At 37.3% G+C, this 11,053-nt stretch overlaps 1 protein-coding gene across 1 annotated transcript; it reads left to right on the top strand.

Annotated features, from left to right (window-relative positions):
* Positions 1-1,276: 1,276 nt before the first annotated feature.
* Positions 1,277-3,152, top strand: LOC110768014 (AT-hook motif nuclear-localized protein 23-like). Its single transcript, XM_021971694.2, has one exon. The coding sequence runs from the start codon at positions 1,688-1,690 to the stop codon at positions 2,540-2,542; it is 855 nt and encodes a 284-aa protein (XP_021827386.1). The 5' UTR covers positions 1,277-1,687; the 3' UTR covers positions 2,543-3,152.
* Positions 3,153-11,053: the final 7,901 nt, after the last annotated feature.

Here is an 11,053-nt window from a genome sequence, read left to right as displayed (position 1 = left end):
TTTGAAATGCACTTCCCCACGCTCTCCTTCGATTCTTAATTTGTCATCAAACTCGCCCATCCAATTTAAATATACTTTCTTGGTACCACATCTCATTCAAATATCACAAAGCTAAACTATTTAGGTTTGTTTTTTCTTCATTCAAAACAATATTATAAAGAGTTGTTTCATATGGTTACCTTATCAAACAACTTCATTACCTTATATTAACTTACTCATCATAAGTCAACATTTTTTTTTTCCATTTTAAGATTATTCTATATATTGGTCTATCTTCATTTACATTTTATTATTTTGATGCAAGGTACACATTATACATGATTAATCTCTTATATTTTTCTCCAAGCTAGTGATTTAAATTTTGAAAGCCAACTAATAATATGATCATAATGTTGAAACTATATTTTATTTCCCATTTCGTCTTTTTTATTTGTTAATATAAAATAGTGTTGTTATTTGTACCACATTTACTGACTAAATTGCTGACCACTTTTCTAATACAGGTAGATCCCATGTACATTAGTGTGGCCCACTCATATTAAAGAGGTGATCAACAAAGTGATCAATAAATCTTACCATAAACCCTAATAACATACTATTTTAGAAATAAACACCGCATTAGAGAATGGTTGCCACTCATTTGTCTTGTTAAATGAATATGTCACTTTTTATTTTTTTTATTTTGAGTTTTGTGCTTGCCTATATAATTGAAATTGTAAAATTTTACCAGTATTAGTTATAAATTTAACCGACATGCTAAAATTTTACAAGTTCACATCCCATCTTAACATTTCTATCATGTTAACTAATTCTTATGTCTAGAAGAAGCTACATAGTTTTAGGCTTCCATCAAATTATCAATCTTGATTAAATTATAATTTGAGTTTATAATTTGTATTTATACAAATGATATTAAGAGATGGAAAATCGCAACCCCTCATATACATACATGGATAAATATTTTTAATAAGTTGAGCTACAACACACTTACTAAAATCAAATGACTTATCATTGAACTCTAGCAAAATAACTGATAAGTAGATCAAGATCAATAATTTTTTTTGAAAAAAAAAAAACATAGAATAATAAATATAATTCCACCCATATTATATTAAAGATGACGTTTACTTCACGCTCTAATATTGAAAGTCATGCTTGCAACCATGCCCTTCTTCCTCAGAATAAGAAAGCAATATTAAACTTTCAACAAAATATTAATTTAGTGATATATTTAAACTTTTGGTGTGAGAGAAATGACTGCGTTTTGAGTCCTTTGTCGCCCCCACCCCCTCACCCCCTCCTCTCATCCCTCCTCTTCTTCTTCTCCTTCCCTTTCTCTGCACTCGATCCTCCTTGTTCTTCTTGTCGTTGTTGTTTTTCTTTTCTTTAAATCCCTCTCTCTGTCTCTCTCTGTCATATATAATTCAACTCTTAAAACTTCGAGTACCGGAGCACACCCTCTCTGTCTCTCTGTCTCTCTCTCTCTCTCCATCTCTCTCTTCTTTTTCCATTCTCTTCTTTTTTTCTCTATATATTAATTTTTCCCACTTCCATAAAATAAACAAAAGCAGAAAAACACAAACAGTTTTTAATTTCCTATTCCCAGTTCCATAAACTAATTTTATATAAAAAAATCATTTTTAATAATTTTCTCCCCTTGTTTTCTGTTTTTCTTTTTGATGTGTCCATGGCTGGTTTGGATTTAGGCTCAGCTCCCCGCTACGTTCACCAGCTTCACAGGCAAGACTTGCACCTCCAACAACAACAAACCGACTCTGAAGACGATGCAGTAGTCAACAGGTCAACCGGCCAGTTCTCCGCGGAAGATCATCACCAGGGCCTTGACCTCGGGGGCATCAACCCCGGGCAAGGAGACATCGTGGCCCGGCGGCCCCGAGGTCGTCCTCCTGGATCCAAAAACAAGCCCAAGCCCCCAGTCATCATCACAAGAGAAAGCGCCAACACTCTCCGAGCACATATTCTCGAGGTAGGCAACGGCTGCGATGTATTCGACTGCGTCGCCACGTACGCGCGGCGCCGGCAGCGTGGGATCTGTATTTTGAGCGGCAGCGGCACCGTCACCAATGTGAGTCTGCGGCAGCCCGCCGCAGCAGGCTCCGTAGTAACCCTTCATGGAAGGTTCGAGATTTTGTCGCTTTCAGGTTCATTTTTGCCCCCGCCGGCCCCACCCGGGGCCACGAGCTTGACCATATTCTTGGCCGGCGTGCAGGGGCAGGTGGTCGGGGGCAGCGTGGTCGGTGAGTTGACCGCCGCAGGCCCCGTTATAGTGATCGCCTCCTCGTTTACTAATGTTGCTTATGAGAGGCTGCCTTTAGATGAAGAGGAGCAGTTGCAGGTGCAGCTCCCCCAGGGTTCCGGAGGTAGCGGTGGCGGCGGCGGCGGCGGCGGTGTCGGGAACAACCCTTTCCCCGACCCGTCTTCGGGGCTTCCTTTCTTTAATCTTCCATTGAATATGCAGAATGTTCAGCTGCCGATTGATGGGTGGGCTGGAAATAACTCTGGAGGTCGTCCGCCATTTTGAGAGAGTAGAGCAAATTAATTGAAGTGACATGATGCTAAGGGTTTGATGTGTTTAATTAGAATATTTTAGATGGGGATTTGAGATTTGAAGCTGGGTTGTGCATTGGATGAGATGAGCTTTGTTGGAGATAAAAGGTCAGCAAATTTCATGGATTAGCTAGTCCTCATCCTCATGTTTAATTTTTTTTTTTTTCTTTCTTTTTCTGTTAAATTTGAAGCTTCCACTTCTTCTTCTTCTTCTTCTTCTTCTTCTTCGGTCTCCTGGATTTATGGAAATAGTGGCTTTTGTTCTTTATAAGGAATGGTTTGAGGTTTCAGCTTTAAACAGATAGCAATTATTTTACTACGTTCAGAAAGTGGCATAGTCCCTGAAATTTAGGGGTTACTGCTAGCAATTGTTTCACTTGCCTTTTGCTTAATTTATGCTTCTTTTGTTTTAATAACATGATTAAATCTATCTTTAGAGCAGTTGATATATTGGGAGACTGTCTCAAGTAAATCTTGTAGGATCTGTGGCTTGGCATCTGTTTCCTTCAATTTGCAATGTTTTCAGATAAAACCCTTGCTCTTTTTTCTTTGTTTATTGGCTCAACGTTTGGATTTATTTGTTATGCTGAAGTTACATTAGAAATGTTCAGCTCACTTCTTACACTTGCTCTTTTAGCTTTCAATAAAATTTTGCTAGGTTAATTACATGCATAATTTTCACCTATACATTCAAAACCTAATTAAGATAGTTACAAGATTCTATGTAAATTTGGATTGGTTAGTCAGTACATCGTGATCCCCAGTTTGGAAGTATGAAGGACAAAATCTCGATGCTTCCAAGAGCTACCTACTTTTCTAGCTAGCTCATGGCCAGTTTACTTATTCAACTAAACAAGGAGTCTTTCATATCATTTGGCCACCTACTCCGATTCCAGCACTTTGTTGAAGTTTCTGGAAGCCCATTTGGGAGCAACCTCGAAAGTTGCAAGCTGCTAACTTGAAAACCAGGAGCTAGAGGAAATGAACCATTGTAGATATATGATCCTCGTCATGCATGGTTAATACAATGCTTCAAGTCTTTTAAGTGCAAAAGGCTGCATTTTTTTTCTCATACTACAATACAATTTGCAGGAGAGATAACATAAATAATCTAGCCCTTCATGGTCGGTATTGATTCTCTTAAATATTGATTCTCTTAGTGTTCGACCGTGCTTCTTGTCTGCCGAATTGGAGTTTTTAGATTTTTCTGGCATGCATAATTCTCTCCAGAGCAAACCAATTTATTTTTGTGTTTGGTCACTGGAGATGTTGTACTCATATTTGACATTGCATATACTCTATACTATTTCTGTGTTATCAATAAAATTACTATTGCTTTTAATATAAAAAAAAAATTCAGGTTTGTGTGTTTTATGAGTTATTTAAACTCCTAGCTAGAGCTTTACAATGCACACATTCAATTCTATTATATAAGTCAACAATACTAAATAATCACACCCTTGAACTTGAGAAAACCACTTCCACATCCACTCACCCACCACCATGCATTATATGTTTCTTCAAAGTCATCCGCTATGAAACAAAGTTGGCGATCATTAATAATCTTTCGATCGTGTTTGGTTTCTTTCTTTCATATGTATGTGGACTCCAATTTTTAATTCTCCATTTGGAATGTTTATGCGAGATGTTGATGAAGAATTAATGTGGTTGTTTTGTATTTTTGATGAAATCTATCGATTCTCCTCCACACCTATCAGTATCATAGTACTAGTGGTCATTTTAATTAGGAGAATATATATTTCGTTTGATTCCTTAAAGCACTTTAGCTCACGAATATGCTTGGAATACTCCTCTAAGTGGATTCTCAAGCTACATTTATCTTGTTTAGATCGAGATGTGATTTTTTTTTATTTAGTACAAACGATAGTCTAAACTATAGGGGAGGAGGGTTTCTAACATACAGACACACAACCAAGATGCCATAGGGGGTTCGAACTTAAGACTTCTAATATGCAAGTCAATGCCCTTTTCCACTAGGTTAGAAACCTAGTAAGATTGTCTTCCCCAACTTTGGGGATGTATAACCTCTAGCAGTTACGAGGGCAACCCTGCATATATAACCCATGTACTGAAGTTGCTGCTTACTGTTTTTGCATTCGATATTAATACCACTTTTCTTCTGTGACCATTTATTTCATGAATGATTTAGGCATAGCAACCATGTATAGTTGAAGATCTTTTGTAACCTTTCTTTCGTGGAATGCATTGCTCTTTATAAATAAATAAATAAATAAATCCGTTCAACCTATTCGATTTCTTGTAAATTTTTTCTTTGCTTTTAGGTTGGAATGTGAAATGCTTAATTATTATGTGGAGAAAAGAGCTTGAAAAACAATAGGTGAAAAGAGTTTGAAAAATATGGAAGGTAGTTAGAACATAAGCATCCCGGCTGATCACCAAAGCAAATATAATAGAGCAAGTGTTCTTGGATAATAAAATAACAAAAAGAACTTCGATCTAAAACATGAGATGACCAGGTCATATGAACAATATAATATCCATGCTTACCCATGCTAATTTAAGCTGTCAACATCTTTAGAGATAATAATGATCAAGAGCAGTTGAATATTACGGCCCCAGTCCCCACAGGAAAACATAATTTTTGTGTGCGCATTTCCATGAACGTATTAAATTAATAAAACAACATTAATCAAATGAAAACTAATGCGGACAGACAGCAATGATGATTTTCCAAATTACTATGGTGTCTACTGTCATGCTGGTTTTCTTGCTTCAAAAGTGGCTGCGGGTACTTTATAAACTCATGCTTTTCATTTTTCACACTCCCTCGAAGCCTCGAAAATGAATGCATTTGCAAGGTTAATCAGTGTGTTTTCTGACTTAGATTTCTGAGAGATGGTAAGGCCGACAAACTGGTCACAACCTAAGAGTTCTCTCTCTCTCTCTCTCTCTCTCTCCCTCCCCCTAATGCCTTGTCAAGCAAGCATGGACGTGACTGTAATAATTGGAATGTAGTGTGATAGTGACAAGGTGTGTGAATCCAAAAGTGCGGAAACATGTGATACAATCAATAATATAGAAAGTAACTTTGAACACAATTAATTGTTAAGAATTAAGTAATCTGGATTAAGTCACTGTATAACTCTAAGCTAATTCTTAACCAAATTAGCCCGTTCCTGGCATCGCCACAAAATCAATTCGATGAATGATATTCGAAAGGGGCATGTCCTCTTTCACTTCTCTGATTTTTCGAAGACCTTCATCAAGAACATCATATTTTCTTTGATGAACACAGCTGAGCTGTGTCAGTTGTGTCAAGGCAAAAGATTACTAAGCAACTTTGTCGTTGAAGAATGGTTGGTTACCATATTCTTGTTGCTTTTGAGTCGTTTAATGACGACTTCTGAAAAGGATTCTTCAATCTGGCCGAGGGTGGCACACAAAGCTTATTTTTTGGTGTTCAAAAAAAAATTTCCAAGGAGAAGGAAAATATTATATATATATATATGCAGTGGGGGATGGGAATACAATATCATTAAAGAAAGGAAAAAAAAGGACATTGGAGCATGGGAAGAAGCTATCGGGCTACATTGTAGTAATTCATTCCAATTGGACCCTGTATTAGGATCGCTGGCCCGATCTGTATGAACATCAGTTGACAATTCACCCCTCAAGCTTGCTTACCCTTATTTTTTCCTTTCCATCTTGTTTAAGGATACTGATAGATCCCTGAAATATCCGTAAATTGGAGGGCCGCGATGTTTTCACCATTGTATGCACATTCATATGATTTATTTATTTTTCTGTAACTACTTTGAAAAAAAATATTACATGAACTAAAATTAAAGAGTGTGACATAAAAACAAAAACACTATGCAATCCACACAGCAACATAACAAAAAGGGAAAAACAAAATTTACCAATACTTAGTCACTTACGCATATACAACATAAAATTCTAACTGGAGTTTCATCCACAAACGTACAATGGCCAAAGTTGGACAGCAGGCTAGCTGTAGTGGTGTACATAAAAGGCCACTTAAAAGATTTGCAAGTTACATCCATCTTCTTTTGGTAATTGAAAGCAGACAAGCACCATATAATAAACTGATCTATCTCAACTTATACATTTGGAATAGCTTATGTTTTCTTAATTGTTTCATTTACACTAACGAAGGTACTCTGCAAGTGCATGCTATGTGAAATCAATATGGGAAACCTTTGTCTAGTAGTGGCAGCGAGATATACCCAATATGGGAAACCTTGAAGCCCAAATATTCTAATTTTCATGTGGATCAAATGCATGCCTAGTTTTAGATATTCCCCCCAAGCTACCAAATTTCAAATGACATTGACAAACATTTATTTATATACAAACCAGCTGGATGTTGTGTAATCTCAATCTCACCATCTCAAAGCCTTAACATATGTGTTCACATAATAAAAAGTTATCATGCAACTTTTTTCCAGCATAATATGGCATGACTAATATTTCATCAATTACATACATGTCTAGTAACTGTTGGCGTGAATCACTGAATCATAATATGAATTATATACAATTATCTTTATTATAATTGATTGTAATTATAGGAATACCGGTTTGACCAGGATTGTATTTATTTCCTTTTTCTTTATTGTAATTATTTTCTAGATAGGCTTGTATTTGTATCACTATAAATACCTCCTTGTGAGAAGAATAGAAATATACTTAATTATTCATAACCTTAAATTCTATTTGAGTTGGTATTAGAGCAGTGATCCTAGGATCCTGCTGTTGCTGCTATTCTTTGCCGATGCCGTCGCTGTTACCTTGCTACCGCCGCTGCTATTATTGTTGTCGTACCATGCTGCAATTTTTTTTTCCTACCCTTGCCTTGCCATAAATTTCCTGACCTTGCCGAAATTTCTTGCCCTTTCTCCTACACCTTACCCTAATTTACCCTTATGGCTCGTGACGATATTGAGACTAGCAACCTTTTTTTATCAAGAGGCTGCTGCTGATGCTTCGATTACTTCTGCTTCTACGCCGATTGTGACTGTTGTTAATGAACCAACATCTATTTCTTATGGTGTTAAGTTAAATGGCACCAACTACACCCTCTAGTCCCAAGTTGTTACTATGTTTATCGCGGGCCGAGGGAAGATGAGATATCTTATTGGTACTATTCCAGAACTTGCTCCTGATGCGGTCACCTATGACAAGTGGGTGATGGAGAATGCTATTGTGAAAGGTTGGCTTATCGGTGCCATGAAACCGAGTGTGTGCCATGAATTTGTTTATTCGTCTTCCCACTGCCAAAAATATTTGGGAGGCCGCGTCTTAGACATATTATGAAGGTGTTGATAGATCAATTATCTATGATTTATCTCGCAAAGCTATGGAGACTAAGCAGGCAGGAAGACCCATTATGTCCTATTTTTCTAATTTGAAGGCTATTTGGCAGGAGCTTGATCACCGCAAGCCAATTACTTTTACCCACGCTGACGTGATTAATGATCGCCAAAAGGAGATTGATGAGGAACGTGTCTATCTATTTCTGACAGGTCTTTATGATATTTAGGATCCTATTCGAGGAGAAATTCTTCGTATAGAACCATTCCCCAACCCCGCGACAATCTTTGCCACTGTGAGGCGTGAGGAGCAACATCGCAATAACATGCTTAATCTGGATAGTGCTTCCGGTGTGGCTATGGCTATCAAGAAACATGGGAATTAGTCATTGACTCAACACTCATCTTATAGTTCTACTGTTGGGAAGTGTACTCACCAATGGCAGTACTTGCCATTATGTGGAGTAGTGCTTTCAGAAGAATAGATACCTCGAATGGTAGGATAGCTATAAATAGCATAGGGCCTATGAGGGCCGTGACAACTGCCCTAGTCGAAAGAAGTAAAGCCATCATTTGTACTGCTGAACCAGCACCTCTTGCTGCCGCCGTGTCTCCTGTGGTCTCCATTACCTCTACTTCTTCTGGGGTAGATGTTGTCATTCTCCAACAATCAGGTAATATTGGTCTAGCTCTCCTTTCTACTGATTCTCAAAAGAACCGTGGTTGGATTCTTGATTCTAGAGCTACTGATCATATGACGTTTGATGCATCTCTCCTTCACCATCATCGTTCTCCTGCTTGTTTAACTGTTGCTAATGCCAATAGTGTGCCCTCTCCGAGTCACTAGTGCTGGAAGTGTTGATTTAACTCGCTCTCTCACATTGGACCATACTTTATTAGTTCCTACGCTCTCTAATAATTTGTTATCTATTCTACAAATAACAAAACAATTAAATTGTTTAGTATTAATCTATCCTACTTTCTGTCTTCTTCAGGATCTCAGTAGCGGGGAGATTATTGGGCGTGGTACTATGTGCATGATGTGTGTGCAGGTAAATCTCTATCTATCAAGGGTTTGAACCTTGCATTTGAGGATCAACTGTGGTTATGGCATCTTCGTTTGGGTCATATTTCATTCGGCTATTTACAATATTTGTTTCCGTCTTTATTTTCAGCTTGTAAACCTTCGGATTTTAAGTGTGACACTTGCATTTTGGCAAAAAGTCAACGTGCAACTTATTCTATTAGCTATAATAAAAGATTTGTGCCTTTTTCTTTGATACATTCTTATGTTTAGGGCCTTGCTCCAATTACTACGACTTCTGGCTTCTGTTGGTTTGTTATTTTTGTGGAGGATCGTACCTGCATGACGTGTTTGTGCTTGTTGAAAAATAAGAGTCAGTTTTTGCTTGCTTTCGGACTTTTCACTAGATGATTAAAACTCAGTTTTCTAATACTTTAAAGGTGTCGTTCAGATAATGGTGGTGAATATGTTAATCAGTGCTTACACAATTATTTGCAGGAGCATGAAATTTTACATGAGACTACTTGTCCCTACACCCCTCAACAGAATGGTATGGCTGAAAGGAAGAATAGCCAAATTCTTGAAATTACTCGTGCTACTCTTATTGGTGTCTGCATGACCCCACAGTTTTGGGAGAAGGCGATCACCTCTGCAGTCTATCTTCTTAATCGTGCTCCTACTAGTGTCCTGCAGTTTAAGACCCCATTGGACAAATTAGAGGCTTATGTTTCCCTCCCATCTCATCTCACTCTTCTACCTCGTGTTTTTGGGTACGTTGCTTTTGTGCATTTGCACAAACACCAACGTACAAAATTCGATCTGTGTGCTATGAAGTATGTTTATTGGTTATCAACCCCATCAGAAAGGTTATCGGTGCTTTCATCCACCGACTCGACATTTCTATGTTGTTATGGATGTTACGTTTTCTGAGCATGAGATGTATTCTGCTCACCCAGTATCCCCTTCTCCTCTTTTGGGGGAGAGTAGCGTTGAAGATTCAAAATGGATGGAATTATTTCAAGATAACATTGAGGTCAATTGGCTAGCCATGCGTGACTTGAGAGTAATGAACCGACTTGCACAGAACCGACCTGTACAGATGTCACGCCCCAACCCACGGATTTACGTAATCTTGGATTAAGACATGATTCATACCTTAATTATAGAATTTAATAAAAACTATAACTAAAATGTGAAGAACATTGAAGTAAATAAATAAATTCTCATCGAATTTTCGGCGGAAACAACAATATTCGAAATTTTACATCTTTTACATTATTTTAGACGTGAGAACTACTCAAGAATTCGCTTAAAGAGTAGTTCATTATTCAACCACAAGCTTTGTACATGAAACACACTACAGATATGCCAACTTCATTTCAAATCCTAGATTTCAGGTTCAGTACCTGCAAAACCTGTTAGGAGGTGAGTGAAACCACAGCTCAGTAGGGACATAAACCTTTTCACAGGAAATTGATATAATTAAATTAAGTGACAAGCAATCACATAACCAAATATCACATTAATAATATTAATGCATGAATGCTCTTCATCTACTCCCCCTGTTAATTCATATAACTGGACAAACAAACATGCACATCCCATACCATACTTATACCATTTGGTCCCGAGTGCCCATTTATATGAACTTACCACCATATCAATCATCCCAAAATTCCCCTTTTGTTAGTCATGTTGTCTAACTCCTTGTCGCCAATCTCGCATCACCCAATAAAAACCATGTGCACTGTGGGATCCCTGAGATCTGGTACCTGCCAAGAGTTAGACTCAACTACACAAAAGATTATTTTCATTACCCTCTTTTCCATCATTATTTTCTCAACTCAACAACTCCAACCAATTTCTATAACATGATATAATTATGCATTTCACATATCCCATATATCTCACAACAATGTAACCATTTAAAATATCATCAATATATTTATATAATTATGCCAACATTATTCAACCAGTCAATAATACATAAATATTCTTGGGAAACCATTCAATTTTAATAAGAACATTAACCAAATAATCATATCTCACATAATATAGTGCTCAGGAAATTTAATTAAATCAATCTCTGTAAAGGCCCCCAAAAAACCCCCTACCTTGAAACCAAAGCTTTTGCTAGAATTGTGAG

Source organism: Prunus avium, chromosome 5 (genome assembly GCF_965620075.1).
Source record: "Prunus avium chromosome 5, drPruAviu1.hap1.1, whole genome shotgun sequence".
In the NCBI taxonomy this organism is placed as follows: domain Eukaryota; kingdom Viridiplantae; phylum Streptophyta; class Magnoliopsida; order Rosales; family Rosaceae; genus Prunus; species Prunus avium.
Note: the sequence above shows the minus strand (reverse complement) of the source record. Positions and strands in the feature narration are given on the sequence as shown.